Genomic DNA, 16,999 nt, shown 5'->3' with positions numbered 1-16,999 from the left:
CCTTTTTGGGGTTAAATATGACATTCCTGCATCATGAGTTATATTTCAAAAAAGGAAAACGACACAAAGAAGCCTTTTAGCTAAAGATTCATGCATGAGCGCAGCATGCTGGATTGCAATGTATTATTTCAAGAGTTGGAACCTTCTGTCCACCTGCAATGCACTGTTGGCACTAAAATAGTAAACCTCATGTGCTGACTATCAGCCAAACTCTTAATATCTTTTCCTATAAATACTTTGCACCAACCAGCCAAACCCCAAATCTGACCCTTACTTGAGCAAAGAGACCTAAATAGAAATAGGACATTGGTTCTCTTCTCTGACTCAAGGGGACTTATGGTCTTTGGATGTTTTTCACATTTTATCTTTCAAGATTCTGGTCATTGTCCTCTCCTAAAAAGAAATCTTTCAGAAGCTGAACTGAGATGAAAATTTGTAACAATTTATTCATCCCTGCTAGAGTTACTAGATGGGGAAGAGAGTCTCTTGAAGATACTTGAGTGAGTGGGCTACTGCATTTGGCAACAAGGGCTGAGACCACTGGAGTTCAAGGCAACACTGTTGAACTAGCTTCAGAGTTGTCCCATCCTGGTGCATGGCATCTGATTGGCACAGGGCATGCACACCTACTTTGAATGCTGCTTCTCTGAGCATTGGCTCCTTCTGGCCTTCCCCAAGCCAGCCAACCGTACTTTGCTAAGCAGAAAAAGCTCCCTGCAGAGTGGATGTATACTTGGCAAGTGTGATGAGAAGCTAAGATTTGGTAGCACATTTGCTAACATTAATAACTCAAGGTTTGAAGGTCACAAACTAGTCTTGAATCTCAATTCTGAATGTCCTTCAGAAAGTAGTCATTCTCAGTTCTGTTTCTTCATATGGAAAATAAAGAATGAAGAACCTGCTGGTTTGGTGTATAATTTAAATCACTCATCTGTAAGGTCCTTAGCATAAAGTACTTAGCCTAGGGTACATGATAAAATCTACCGTTGAACCAGAAAAGCTGAATGTGGCAGGAGAAAAAGTTGCCATAATGACTAGTCTTGCATGACCTCTGATCTCTCACTAACTCTATTTGATGCTTTTCCAGTTATTTCTCATATTCTCGATGATCAAATTTTCCACCTAATTTCCTTTACAAGAAATTAGACAAATCAAGAGAATGTATATTTAATTTAAAATATTAACTTAATATTTTCTGTATTAACTTAAAAACTCAAATAAGCTATCAGATATGAGAAATCAAGGCTTTTGCTATAGTAGTTTTGGGCTATACATGACAATAATCAGGGCTTACTCTTGGCTCTGAACGTAAGGATCACTCTTGGAGGGCTCAGGGATTGATATGGATGCCACAGATGGATACCAGACTGGTTGCATGCAATCCTATCTCTGGCCCCCGTGAAATCATGGCTTTTAAAATAAGAAATATTAGGGTTTTGGTTGTTTTTTCAATCAATGAGGAACAAGATGTGAGAAATAAGAGCTTTTTAATCAGTGAGGTTATTGTTTTAATTTTGTTTATTTTGTTGATGAATTAAATTATGTGTAGGCACTAGAAAAAAATGGTAGATGAAATTTTAACTCGTGTACATTTGGTACAAACGAGGCCTGCATATCCATCTCGAAATCCTGCAATCCATCTCGAAATTGCCACGTTTTGAGGTTTTCTAGATTTATGAATTTAAAATTTACAATCTAACTGGCAGTGTTATAAGACTCATTCTTGGGCTACAAGAAAATGTAAGCCTTGTTTGTGAGAAGTGGAAGCTTTTCACTCATTTAAAAAAAAGCTCTGTTACAAAAGAAAAAGAAAAGAAACTTATTTTAGAGTAACTAGAGAAAATCATACATTTTTAACATAAAAATGTACAATATTTTCCTTGAGTTCCTTTGTTGCAAATATGCTGAAAAAAATGTGAAAAGATAATGAACATAAGAGAAGAAATAAATCTTCCTTGAAACAGATTTACTTTAGCTTCTTAAAAATATCCTTAAAGTTTTACAATACTTTTAAAGACACTAGCTTTTAAAGGACATTACGTTTCAAAATTCTCTTTAACACTAATATTGGATAATGTTTGAACTTTTAGCAAATTGTTAAATAATTAATTTTTTTTAAATAAGACAATTAACTTCTCTTACTTGAGAAAAAAATTAAAGTGACAGTGTAGCATATAGGACTTTTTCCTGTTTTTATAACATGTCCAGTTGCAAGAGAGAAGAAAACACAAAAAGAAAGAAATTCTAACCTACATTGCAAATGAAAGACTTAGTAAGATTGATTGCTATAGGATCCACCTCAGCTGTAGAATATGTGGAGCATTTCTCAGGGTCTAAGTCTGTCATATTAGACTCACTGACAGAACAAAGGCCCCACACTTTTTCGGTTAGGATGCACATATTTACCAAATACAATGTAAAAACTGAGTGGGATGATAAATGATAATTAATAAAAAATAAATAAAACACTGGGAAGATATCAATATGGCACAAAGTGAAAAAATGAAGTAAAATACACATTAATAAACTAATATTTAAGATACCTGTATTCATTTTGTCAAAACCCCAAAGACATTTCTCTGAAAGTAAATTGGTAGTATGGTAGTCATATGGTAGACAAAACAGATTAAAGATGACTTGCTCCTTAATTTTATGAAGACTATTATTTTTTCATTTGTGCATCAGAGAAAAAAACCTCAGTGGCTTCTGGGAAGGGATTTTTATTTGTTTTTCCTGGGAAGGGGATGCGTCTTGGTACATGACTAGGTTGCTTTATTAGTCTGTTCTAGGTTTTTGATTTTTTTTTAATTTTTAAAAAAATTTTAAAAAATTTTCATTTTTCTTTTTGCTTTTTGGGTCACACCCAGCGATGCTCAAAATACATTTACTTAAAGATCATTATATTTTTAAAGTTATATGAAAGTTGTCACAGAATCTCTTGCCCACATGCCTGGCTGTCTTCCCCGGGGCCCCTCAGAGGGGGATGAGCTCCAGCTTCCCTCCCCACCCTGAGCAGAGCTCCCAGTAGCTGAAGACCACCGGAACCTAGCTACAGCCATGCTCGAGGCCCCTCTCCACATGATCGGACAGGCCTCACTCATAAAGGTACCGGCAGAGGAACCCAGGTGTGTGTAATCCCATCAAGGCCAACAGCCAGTGACTTAAAAGCCAGCTCCCAGATATCATATGACCTACTTTTCCCTCTGGGAGAAACTCGCAAGCTACTGAGAGCTTCCTGCCCACATGGGACAGCCTCGCAAGCTTCCCATGGTGTATCTATATGCCAAAGCCAGTAACCAGCTGAATCTCATTCCCCTGACCCTGAAAGAGCCTCCAGTGTGACATCTTTGGGAAGGCCGAGTCGAGAGAGACTTCTAATATCTCAGGGAAAGGACAAATGGAGAGGTTACTGAGCCCGCTTGAGAAATCGACGATTAATGGGATTTCGTGATTCGTGTGATTTGTGATGAAAGTTATCAGCTTTCATTGCGTGTTTGGAGATGTCCACAAGCTGGACTTCAGCAATCAGATTTTCATCTGGAGGTAAAAGAACATTGCCAGCAAACCCTTGTCTCTAGGTCAATTGGCATACAGATTCTACTGCCTTCTTCTCTACCACTTTCAAAGTGTTATCTTCTCAGTCTTTTATAGAAAAGTCCTAGGCCCTTCTATGCTCATTTTGTTGGATTCACAATAGGAAATATAAGTTTGGGAAACAAAGAGTGGAAGGGTAAAGTAAACCTGAGATTTATATTGAAAAAATGTTTTCTTGTCTAAGCATTTAGATGTGAGCCTGTAAGGAGAGCCCTTGAACCACTTGGTCAAGGTACCTCCTCTCTTTTCCTTAATAATTTTGACTTTTTCCTAAATCTTTTCTGTGATTTTACACTTATAACAATTCTGACAATCTCTTTTCCTCTGTCAAGAATTTCCTTACTATCTTATCTTTGCCTGACCCAAATAATTCTTTAAAATCATTCTCAAACAGCTCCCTTCTGTGAAGCATTTTCTCTCTCCAAATTGCTTTTTTTATGACAAACCTTCTAATTCTAATTTAATTCATACAGTCTATTATTAAACCTGTTTGTTTCATTAATAATATCCCTTCCTAAACTTGATAAGTACTCAGAGAATCTGTGTGTTTTTAAATTTAATATGTTCTTGAAGAGCTTATACCATAAAATAAGTGTCCATATATGTGTGATTGAATAAAAATTTATGAGGGAGTGAGTTTTTTCCATGTCTTTCTTTCATATGTGAATGTCCCCAGGGTATGAAAGTGATTTATTTAAGAATTATAATTTCTTTTCATTTTGAATTAAACATTTAGTGCCAGGAGGAGATGAAGGAAACGTATTCTGCATTTTGATACTAGAGTTTAAAAGTCTCAGTTTTCATTCTAAGGAAGAAAAAAAGAGCAGAAGATAAAACTATACTACTGAGGAAAAACAATTTTTTTCATAACATAACTCAGTTTATTTACATGCTCTGGAGCATGAATGCTTACAAATTTGCAGTGGCAGTGAAATAAGCTACCAGAGTAGACAGGCAAAGGGATATAGAAATAGGATTCAAACCATAACTCATTAATTTCTTTCTTAATTTACCAACTGTACTACTTGAGAGCATATTTTTAATAAATATTCCTCTTGGGAGTACAGTGCTGCCCAATAGGTCAACCTGTACCTGTGAGGCAAGTGAATCAGCAGCCTGATGATGCCTTCAGGCTTTTTGATATCCCCAAAATTGCCTCTGAGCCTATGGTAAGACCCCAGCAACTTGAGACCAAGTTTCTCAAGAAATTAAAGGGCAAAAAGTTAGGTATGTGGGTGTCAATTCCACAGACCACCGCTGGCTCAGCTATACAAGCTCATGTATCTGACTTGCTTCAGAGACACATAAAGAAATCTTGAAAGAAATCCAGAGCAGGCCATTCAAGTGCATTAATGGCCATGATTCGGAGACTCATAAATGAATCTCAGAGGAGAACAGAACACTGCAGAGATGTCTCCTCACCCTGTGCCAGGCAGATTTTACCAGGGCACCTTGGAAGGGGGCAGATGTGTCCCTCTGTCTGCCCCAAATGAACACTGGCAGTTGCAAACCTCCAGAACCCAATCGCCACCATGTTAACGGCCAACCTTCATGAGAATGAACCCTCTGAAAAACCCAGGTATGTGGGACTAGTGACTGAAAACTCCAGGCTTCACAGAGTTGGGGATGGGTAACCTCCCCCATATCCCTGCCTTTCCAGTTTCCTCACAGTCATGCTCAAAAACTGCCTCTGGGTGCCATTTAAGGATATTATAAGCCAGGATTCAGAGACTCACAAATGAATCTTGGAAGAGAACAACGTGCCATGGATATGTCTCTGGACTCCAAATATTTAAAAATTTTAGAATTCCAGGAGCCCATGGCCACTCTCACAGTCATGTGATACCTCGTACTACTCATGGCAATTATCATCATCATCATCATCACCATCATCATCATCATCATCATCATCATCATCATCATCATCATCATCATCATCATCCCATTGATCGTCGAATTCTTTGAGTGGTCTCAGTAATGTCTCCATTCATTCTAACCCTGAGATTTTAGAAGCCTCTCTTTACTCATCCTTCCCAACGATGCCACATTGGAGGCTCTTTCAGGGTCAGGGGAATGAGACCCAACATTGTTACTGGTTTTGGCATATGAATACACCATGGGGAGTTTGCGAGGCTCTCCCATGTGGGCAGGAAGTTCTTGGAAGCTAGCCAGGTTCTCCCACAGGGAGAACTAGGCTATAAGATGTCGTGCAGCCGAGAAGCGGCTGCCTACTTCCAGGAGCTTGGTTTTAAGTCTCTGGATGTGGGTCATTGGTGGGATTACTGGGTGCCAGGGGCAGTCCCTGGGTGTGACCGCCTAGCTATTGGAAAATGGGGAAACTGGGCGGAAGAAGCAAGAAATATAAATAAATTATTTAGCATCTGCCTAAGGGGTTGGCTGGGGTGGTGGTGGGAAGATTCAAAGTAATGGTGGTGGGAAGGTTCAATGATGGTGGGACTGGTATTGAGATATTGAATGCAAACAATTGTGAACAACTTTTGTGAAAAATAATTTTACAAAATTCATGCCTGCTTCAATCTGCTTAATCAGAGACTGAACAAATAGCATTATTTCTATATGTAAAAAATACATTCCTCCCTTAAACCATTGAAATATTTTCTAGTGTCATCTTATAGAGCCCAGTAACCGGAGGTACAAGCTTGCAGTGATGCAATTTCTGGAAGAAATTTCTCTGGACTTAATTACTAAAATACCAGAAATCCAAAACCGTGTGGCCGCAGGAGTGGCCGCACAACCTCATATACTCTTCATTCTCAGCAATGGAAAGCAATTATCAAATGATGCCTTTTCAGCAGGTTTGATTGTTGGGGGAAAATTTCAAATAATAATAGAGAGTTTTCTGTTGAAATATTGAATGTAATCAAAGTATAGAGAGAGTAAAGAGAAGATCATTAGCCACAGAGGTGGGGGTGGGTGGGATGAGAGGTGTACTGGGGTTCTTGGTGGTGAAACATGTGCACTGGTGAAGGGATGGGGGGTTGAGCATTGTATGTCTGAGACTTAAACCTGAAATCTTTGTAACTCTTTACATGGTGATTCTATATATGTATATATATTTTTTCTAGTGTCTAAGTATCAATCAGTTCTTCACATTCATGATCACAGTCTCTCAGTGTGACTAGTTTTTCCCACCATTTAGCTGACTATAGTATCATTTTCATTCTGCTACTGCCTGATTCACTTACTGCAAGAGGCAGAAAAACATTCCCCCATGGGCACTCATCTGGATTCCACTAGGTAGCTGGATAAAACTGAAAATGTATCCAAAGTGGTTCAGAAAGAAGGCACTAGAGCAGAACTGTGTCAGCTCTAAAAGTGATGAGAGTAAGGAACTGAAGAACCCTTGTTTACTGGCGTACATTGAAAAGAAGAAATAACAGCATACACTACTGATAATCATTGGACAGATTGAAGGTTAACAGGTAAGTTAATGTATTAGAAACATCTCTAGCACAGTAAACTGTTAAAAGTCTGCTAGTTAAAATCACAAAGAATTATCACTCATCCTAGAGCATTTCATGTTTGAAAGGTGTCAGGTAAAATCTTTATCTTGACACATGACCCAGAAGGCTCATAAGAGGTGTTATAAAGTTATCAGGTTGTCCAGCTGTTCAAAGGACAGCAGCAAAGAAAGTTCAAAGAAACTTGCCCTGGCTCATGTGTTTGCAGAAGTCAAGATTCTGGCAAAGACAAATTATCTTTTTTGAAAGAATCTGCCTTTGACCAACATAATCTTTCGTAACAAAATTTCAAAACAGGCTGTAAGCCAATTACTGACCCTTCCCACTACTCCCAACTGCTTTGATTTTTATTAAAGTGTTTCTCCTAAAAGCCACACTTAAAAAATTAAATTTCTATTTGTATTAAGTAACTGGTCTCTTGGCTCAAGAGCACATTAATATTTTCATTCAATTTGTCTTTAAAGATTTTGTAAAAAAAATTTTTGGTCGCAAATTTCCTCAAGACTTATATGAACTTTTCCCAAACCAATGTTTTTGTGGCCACATGTGGTCACACACACACACACACACACACACACACACACTCACACACTCATGTACTCTCATGTACTCATCTCTCAATATGTGTATTTCCTTTCAGTGCATTCATGGGACACATACTTTTATATCTGATGCCATGATAATTCCTACTTGATTAAGTTTCTGTTTCTTGCCTTAGTTAACAATTTTTAAGAACGGCCAGTCAACCTGTACTTTATTGTGTTGTACCTTTGTAGCAAACACTTATGGGATCACCTTCCATAAATGCCAGGTTTTGCAATTAGATTAAGATAAATTATTTAATATACAACTTTCCTTCACCTCTTTAGAATGTCTCAATATCTATACTTCACTTCATCTCTACTCAAATGATAAGTATTGATAAATCTTTGAACATTCTACATAAATCACAATAATATTTATTCAAAGTATAGGGGACTAAATTTGCTTCTATTCTTTTTAGAATTTCTTACTATAAGGATTTAAAAAGATACTGAAGACAATGTCAGCATTACCTGGCAAAAACAATTCTTTTTGAAGTTTTTCTCTGGCCTTCTGTGAAAAGCATCTTTTCTTCAGCCAGTCAGCTTCAAAATCACTAAAGTGTTCATTTGGCCACGTGATATGAACCTTGTACAAAGAAAGCAAATATTATCTATTTGTAAATTATGCTACTATATACTTCTAGTCCCTCTATTGCCCTGCTTCCAAATGCTATTTAAAAATAATTACTATTGCAACTAATACTGCCTCACCTGTTTCTAAATAATGTACTCACAGTGGTAGATAAAACCTTTGAAAAACTAGAAAATGAAAAGTCAAAGTGACACATTTGAGGTCTTAACTCCCTTAAATACCACACAAGAAATTAATACCCTTAAGATATCTGAAGTTCTTGTTTTATGTCCTCTAAATTTGGATTCCCCCAAATTTTTGATGATTTGAAGTTAGATGTCAATCTAAATTCCTGTCCAAAATGTTAATATAATAATGATGATGAGGCAGAATAATCATAGTATTAACAATAACACCAGTCGAATGTCTATTAGATAATTAGCACAACATACATAACTCACTTTTTTTCCTCATACAATTCTAAGGAGAAAATACTACTGACAATCACACTTGAAATGTAGGGACTACAAGAGAAAACAACAAATCTTAGGGCACATTTCTAGTAAGCAGTAAATCCTGAGAGTGAGTTCTCAAGCTAAGATGAAGAGTAGAGATGAGTTGAAGCAATCACGCAGTAGATAGGGAACTTGTCTTGCTGCATCCTGCTTGGGTTCAATCCCTGACCCCGGAGAGAGCCCCTTGAATCCCTCTAGAAGTGATCTCTGAGGATAGAGCCTGGAGCAAGACCTAAGCACACTCAGGTGTGGCTCACACCTGACTGAAAAAACAAACAAACCAATAAACAAACAAAAAAACAGTGGGAAATGATCTTTCTGTTTGCATTGAATTTTCTGAACACGATCCTTATAAACTTGAATGCGAAAAATATTGGTTTCGTGGTTTTGACAGCTATGCTTTTGGGAATCTCCAAATAAACCTGGTAAACATCTCCAAATAACCATCTGCTCAGTAGTCTCACCAAAAATAATGTCAGTCAACACAAGTTTTTGAGTGCACTGATTTTATGCCAGGCACTATGTTAAACATTTCAACCAATATAATCTCATTAAATCATCACATTATTTCTGTGAAAAAATTCTGTCAGTATACCTATTTTACAGATGACTAAACTGAGGCCTAGAAGAATTTCTTTTATGATAGAAAAGTTTATGTCTTCAAAGCTGCCACTTCATGAGGGAATATTGGGAAAATTGGAAATTTATTTAAAACATATCAGTAGTAGTAATAAAAATTGTAATAATAAGGAAGTTTTAATTAACTGAATAACTTACTTTTCATAAGTACTATCAAACATAGTTTTATGTGTAATTGAATAGACATTCATGAATTATTTTTTTCTTTTTTTAAAAAATTTTTTAAATTTTATTGAATCACTGTGAGATAGTTACAAGCTTTCATGTTTGGGTTATAATCACACAGTGATCAAACACCATCCCTCCACCAGTGCACATTCCCCACCACCAATATCCCAGGTATACCCTCCCCTTTCCCACCCTCCCCCTGCCTCCATGGCAGACAATATTCCTCATATTCTTTCCCTTCTTTTGGGCATCATGGCTTGCAACACAGACACTGAGAGGTCATCATGTTTGGTCCATTATCTACTTTCGGCATGCATCATGAATTCTTTTCATTATTAAGAATTCCCCTTCTAGGGGCTGGAGGATAGCACAGTGGGTAGGGCGTTTGCCTTGCATGCGGCCGACCCGGGTTTGATTCCCAGCATCCCATATGGTCCCCCAAGCACCGCCAGGTGTGATTTCTGAGTGCAGAGCCAGGAGTAACCCCTGAGCATTGTTGGGTGTGACCCAAAAAGCAAAAAAAAAAAAAAAGAATTCCCCTTCTACTTAAATCAGAAGGAGAAAGAGTTCATTCAAAGATAATTACCTGGTTTCTGTCAAAGGTCAAGTCCTTAATACCAATGTTCACATCAAGAGCTTCAACGAGAAGTTTCCGCGCTTTTGCAGAGTCTAGATAGCAGTCTGGGCACTGACAATTGTCTCTCAGCCAGACAGACGGGTACAGAGACTCCACACCATCGTCCCAGATGATTCGCATCAAATGAGCCCCATCAACAACGTCTGCCTTTTGTATGGCACAGTGCATTTTCCCGATCCTTGGGGTAAATCTTGTCAGCTACCTGCTAGGACAAATCAGTGTTAGTTGACGGTCAGCAGACTGGATCTGACCTTAACTCTAAGAGTGCTAGCAATCAAGTGGACTCTGGCTTCTGCTATTCTCTCAGATGCCAATGTGGTTTGACTTATCAGAGCTGGGAGCTTTGTTCTGGTGGGAGCACTGCATACCCTGTGAACAGAAACATAGTGACCAAAAAGTAAATAAATGCCGAATCAGGATCCAGATGAATAGAATCCTTTGTTTTTCTCACAGAAATTTTAGACAATAAATGCTGGACTAATCATGTACACAACCTTACAGTGACAACTGTGCAAAAGATCTAGAAGGATATTTTTTTGCAATGGGAACAATAGTAGAATGGGTTTGTGGTACTAAATGTCAGTATCTGTTTGTTTTTCTTTTAAAAATGGTTTTTAACTGATTGATATTTCATGGTTTATAATACTATTAATCTGATTTCTCACACACATAATTCCAACACCACACCCATCACCAGTGTACCCACCCTTCTCCCAAATACCCCAATACTAATCCTCCTCAAACGTCTCAAATGTTAGTATCTGTTAATTTAATATAAATTAAATTGATTAATTATAAATTAATTCTCTTCTTCCAGTCAAATAATCAAAACTACTGTCATATAACACAATATTCTACTATTTTTGATCCCTGCTTTTAGGTGATGGAATCAGAAAATGTAAAAAACAAGCAATTGTACGGGTATAGGAATGTGAGTCATATGTGTGATTGTTTATTCAGCATTTATGTCCTTGCCACTTAGCAGATGCTTTCTATCACATTAATCTTGTTCTCCAGAAAACCCTGTTACATTGGTGCCATCAATTCCATTTCACAGATGATTTTGTGCCTGTAAAGAAACTAAGAGGAAAATGGAGGGAAAATGACCACTGCACAATACTACATTGTGAAGAATCTAAGTCTGGATATTTTTCTAGTAATAATTTTTATATGCCAAAAACACATTATTAAAAGAATAAATCTCAAAAATGTGAATTGACCATGCCAGGTGACATTTTATTCTTTGGACAGCAAATATTAGAAAAAGCTTTCCAGACTTTATGCCATAAAGATTTAAAATATTACTATTTTTTAATAATTTTATCTTCAAATCACAAAATTAATTTCAACTTAGCAAGAAAAATATACTATAATAGTAATATAGCATGTTGACAAGACTACATTTGTAATATGTGAAACAATATAGCTTGAATGTATGCATACTCATTACACTCATTGCCAAGGCCCTTCAATTTAGAAGATATTTTTAAAAACTTTAATTTAATAAATGACTGAACTAATAATTCATCTATATATCCTCATATGAACAATAAAGTCTATAAAATTCTTAGAAGAACTGATCCCCTTTTCACTCTCTTGAGTAGTTTCATATTCAACCCTCTAATTGTTTAAAGAACAAAATTTTGTACAAATACTTGCTAACTTATAAAAGAACATTTTTGCTTGCTTCTGGTGGAATTACCACTGTCAGATCAAAACTCAAAATATTAAGTCACTGGTGAGGTGTAGAGTAGTGAAACTAACTAGGTTTTAGGAATATTGAAAAAATAACTTGGAATAATATTGAGCAATATTATGCTTGAAATAAAATCAATTAAAAATACTTGTCATATCTCTTCTTGGGCTACATTCAGGGAGCAAAGCAACTAAAAGCATGCAAATGGAATTAAGTGATCAGTATTCTGAGCAAGCAGGATGCATTCAGCTTTTGAAGGGTGTTACAAAAGAACTATGGTATAATAATAAGTGATCATGTATTTTTGGACTGGCTTATGAATTATTTAGAAAACATTTCCAAAATCCAGTCAGAGCCCTTCCTTCCTCACCACCCAGACAGTACTCCACTCTGTCCCCTCTCTATGATCTAGAGATCACCTTAGGGACTTCAAAATAATTTGACAATAAAACTAAGGCCAAACAATATTGGGAAAAGGAAGTTGCCAAGGCACAATCATATCCGTTGCATTACTAAATCAATCCCATTCCAAAGCCCGATAGAGTATCCTCATTGCACACAGCCCACAAGTCTGATATATGACTGATTTTTTCCAATGGATGTTCCCTACCCCCACCCCAAAACCATAGGCTGGAATCCACAAACTCTTCTAATAAAAGAAGGCTGAGTTCAATCATACCTGTTCTCAGATGTGATTTGGGTGCCAAACCATGCGCTATTTACCAAGGCAAGGAAAGATCAGCTTTGGTCTTCAATTTCTTCTGGGTAAGGAGCTTCCTGGAGCCTGTAATATCCCAGATTGATCTGCTCCTGTTTTCCCCATGTCTGTTGCAAGGCTATTTAGAAGCGTTTCTTTCTACTCCTGGCAGCTCCACTGTGCCCTGCCCCCAGACACAGCTGAGGTTTGCAAATGAGGAAGGATGTCTCAATCTAAAGGTGTAGCAACTCCTGAAGGCAGTTTGGAAGATTAAAATAAAAATAAAGAGCTTTCAAAGCCTAGAGAGGAAGCAGAAAGAAATGCTTTCATTACTACAAGTGTCTGAAACCACAAAACCCAGGGATTCAATGCAGAAAAAAAAAATTCCCTCATTTAGAATCTTTCTTGACAAAAGCAAGAGCAGTTCCCACCTGTCCAGTCTCTAAGGCCTGAACCACCACCAGCAGCAACAGAAACAAGGACAGGGATAGGCTCACTCCTGTCACACCTGTTCACAGTGACAGATCTTTTATTGAAACGTTCATTTGGAGAAAAGACATTGAGACCTGTACCAGCTCCCATCTGAGTATAAAGCCAGGTGGGCAACTACTTGCTCAAAGAATATTCCACTTGAGCTTCTTAGAAGGGAGAGAAGAGATGTCAGAGGCCTGTAGGAATACTGGAATATGCTGGACTATGTTTCCCTGAGTCAGTGCCTTTCTTTCTCTACAGCTTCGACTGGAATACACAAAGAGTAGCACACGAGTGTTTCTCTGAAGGTACCTGGTTGCCCAGTGACTTGACTAACAACACACAGCCCTTAGGGCAATAAAAAGAAAAAAAAAGTCCAAGGTGGGCAGCATGCCAGGGACCCAGAGCTTGGCTTTCAGGCATTCAGCTGGAGAGAGCCCAGCACACAGGCGGGCTGGACAAGCCTCAGGCCAGTTTCCTCGCAGAGATCAGTCTATTTAAAGCAAACCTGACGGTATCAACTGAAGTCCAGGAAAGAGATTCATGTGTCATGCGCCTCCCTCCCACCTGCACCTCCCTTCCCAGGAAGACTTGAAGCAGCCCCAACCTGCAACTTGTTGCTTCTTGCCTGGAAGGGCTCCCACAGCTCAGAGGCTCAGATAGGCGGGAACAAAAGAGAAGAGAAAAGGCAGAACTACTACTCTCCAGGGGTCTGAAACTAGGGGCAAAAGAAAACAAGGAGTTATGGTTTCTTGCTCAGGACAATCTACCCTCCAGAAGTGCTTCCTGTCAGTGCCCTTCAGAGTAAAATTTAAATTGTGCCCTTGTAGTCTGTGCTCTCCTCCTGTCTACTTCCTGTCCCTAGTCTCCTGGTCAAATTACTGACTCCCAGCGTCTAGTGAAAACAATGGTGTACTTTGTTTTCCGGGTATGGGAGTAGGATGTGTGGGCTGGGGGGGGGGGGCAGTCATCCATGAGGTCAGCATTGTGAACCCATAGCAACTGAGCAACTAGGTGTGCTAGAATGACGTTTAGAAAATTCAGATGACATAACCGAAATGCAGTCCACTAATTTTTCAGACCTCATCTTTTACTAACAATGGCTAGAATAAATGAGTTAAAATATGTTCTACTTTTGAGAGCATTATTGGAAAAAATTGTAATGTGTGCAATAGTTGCTAATAATAGAATTACACAAAATAAGAAAGTAAAAAAGTGTTAGTAATTAAAATTATAAAACTACACATAAGAAACAATTCTCACATTGAAAACAAACAGTAGTAAAGCTATTACCAATGAATTCTATTATGTACATCATACACCGTTTCTTATTTTGAAGGAGGAAAATTGTGAGGTCTGCAGGTTCCGTCCAATACTACCAGTTGGCAGACAGAATGTAGCACTGTCCTCCTGTTGTTCATTGATTTGCTCGAGCGGGCATCAGTAGCGTTTCCATTGTGAGACTTGTTGTTACTATTTTTGGCATATCGAATACGCCATGGGTAGCTTCCCAGGCTCTGCCACACGAGCAGGATACCCTCGGTAGCTTCCTGGGCTACCGAGAGGGACGGAGGAATCAAACCCCTGTCGGCTATGTGCAAGGCCGACCCGCTGTGCTATGGCTCCAGCCCATAATAATTAGTAATAAAGTAGAATCTGAGTACTCAGGGTACTCAACATGCTTGTAAAATTAAAAATATTAGTAGGGGCTGGAGAGATAGTATAGCAGGCAAGACACTTGGCTAGCCTGGGTCAAAACCCTGGTACTTCGTAGCCTGCCAGGAATAAGCCCTGAGCACTGCCAAGTATGACCCATAAGCAAAAAAGAAAAGAATAATAAATTTCTGTAAAAAAAGGAGCATGTATTTCACTATCTTGGTGGCACAGCATGTGTCAAACCGGATGGCAGCGTGCAGGAACAAGGAGGCAGATATGTATTTTCAGACATGTGACAGTGTTCAGGCTTTAGGGCCCTTACTCTTTGCAGAAAGAGGGAAAAAATAGGGGCCAGAGCAACAGTACAGAAGACAGAATATCCTCTTGAATTTTTATTCACTTTATAAAAGTTTTAAAAATACAAAAAGTATTTTAATATTAAAAAGACTGATCTCTCTATACTTCTACATAAAAAAAAAAAGAACGAGAGGTCCACAATTTGACTGCTCTTGTATTATTAAGGAGAATACAGGGGCTGGAAAGATAGTGGGTAAGGTGCTTGTCTTACATGTGGCCAACCCTGGTTCAATCTCTACTAAGATATATGGTCCTCTGAGCCTCTAAAGTGATCCCTGAGCACAGAGCCAGAAGTAAGCCTTGAGCATATCTGTGTGTGTGTGTGTGTGTGTGTGTGTGTGTGTGTGTGTAAAGTAAAAAATATTTCTTCTCTCTCTTTCAAATTTATTTTCCCAAAGGTAATTACTGTTAATGATTTTTTGGGCCCATACCAAAGTATTTACTATACATATGTGTAATCCATTGGTCTTCTGGTAAACATTGAACAATCAGCTCTCTGTGCACACGTGTTTCTAATCCTCAGGCAAAAACTCATAAAGCATTTATTAACAACTTTGATAGGACCAATATGAAAAGAGTAAGTCTAGTCCAGAATCTGCAGCATGATTCATTTGAGTGTGTAGAAGTTTCACTTACAGTAAGTGGGAAGCCGAACTGAGTCCTTCCAATGACAAATACTACAACAAAAAATATCAATAATCATCTTTCTAACTAAAATCAATGGTAAGCTCTAAATTTTCAGTTATCAGTCTCAGTAATTTTGAATAGATAATAAATTATACACAGTCAATAAATAGTGATTATTAATATTGTTTTACTTAAACTAAAAAAGAGAGGTGATATAATCAAACTGATCCTGAAAACATTGGTTTTTAATATTTAAACTGTGATATTTCATTTAAGCAGAACATGGATTCTGTCAGGACTTTGGAGCTTTGTACTTACTTCTTTCCTTAAAATAGATAGAGGGGCTGGAACGATAGTCCAGCGGGTAGAGCATTTGCCTTGCACATGGCTGACCTGGGTTCGATTCCCAGCATCTGATATGGTCCCCGGACACCACCAGGAGTAATTCCTGAGTTCAGACCCAAGACTAACCCCTGTGCATTGTCGGGTGTGACCCAAAAAGCAAAAAAAAAAAAACAAATAGACCTTAGAGACCATTACTGTGGCCCTGTGCTTTAGAGTACTCTACTTTGACACTCCTTCATTTATACCCTTACATAGATGCTAAAGGATCCATCTGGAGCGTACATCATCCCTCCATTCTGGAAAGTGATTGTCTGTAGCCTGGACCTTGAAATCTCTAAAGACTTGTTTATGCATCCAGACGCTGAACTCAAGAAGTGGTTCAGGTAAGCATTATATGTCTGAGGAATATATAGATGGATTATGCCTAGCTGTGTATGTGTGCTAGATCCATATGTGCTCACGTGATTTCTTTCCTTGCGCTGATAAAACTTGGGATCAGTTAAAAACATGGAGAAGACTGTGGAGTTCAGTTCTAGGCTATAGTTATCATATAGGCTCTAGATCTCCATTTTCTAACAAATTCTGGTGTGAAACTATAAGGAATTTGAGGAGTCTAAATTAAAACTTTGCCTTCTAGGTTCCTGCGATGGTGTAGTGTTTGATATTGAAGATAGAGCATATTTAACTTAATAACTAGGTTGTTTATAAGTAATGGTATGCTAACAATGTTTTAAAAATAGGTTCTCTGGAAGTGAGAAGAGCAACCCAAGCCATATTGCTGGCCATTTGCTACTGTGCAAATGCTCCAACTATAGAAAATTTTATGTTACCTATGTATCATTGCAATTTCAGGCTGCCAATCCAATAATTATATTTTACATGTATTAAACTTTCTGTAAACAAAATAATAACAACAAAAAAAGAAAAATACCATCTATAATAAAATAGACTTCTGGCCAA

The 16,999-nt window shown here is 38.0% G+C and overlaps 1 protein-coding gene across 2 annotated transcripts in view; it reads right to left on the bottom strand.

Moving 5' to 3' along the window:
* BBOX1 (gamma-butyrobetaine hydroxylase 1) overlaps positions 1-13,219 on the bottom strand; it is a 58,072-nt gene extending 44,853 nt beyond the window's left edge. Inside the window, exons 1-4 of one of the 2 annotated variants that reach the window (XM_004607961.2) lie at positions 13,015-13,219; positions 12,566-12,882; positions 10,140-10,395; positions 8,132-8,246 (exon numbers count right to left, since the gene is read on the bottom strand). In XM_004607961.2, coding sequence (XP_004608018.2) covers positions 8,132-8,246; positions 10,140-10,358 — 334 coding nt within the window. In that variant the 5' untranslated portion in view covers positions 10,359-10,395; positions 12,566-12,882; positions 13,015-13,219. The remainder of the gene's footprint in view (positions 1-8,131; positions 8,247-10,139; positions 10,396-12,565; positions 12,883-13,014) is intronic. The other variant, XM_055141922.1, reaches the window with a different exon arrangement.
* Between the last annotated feature and the right edge of the window lie 3,780 nt (positions 13,220-16,999).

Source organism: Sorex araneus, chromosome 6, assembly GCF_027595985.1.
Source record: "Sorex araneus isolate mSorAra2 chromosome 6, mSorAra2.pri, whole genome shotgun sequence".
Lineage (NCBI taxonomy): Eukaryota > Metazoa > Chordata > Mammalia > Eulipotyphla > Soricidae > Sorex > Sorex araneus.
Note: the sequence above shows the minus strand (reverse complement) of the source record. Positions and strands in the feature narration are given on the sequence as shown.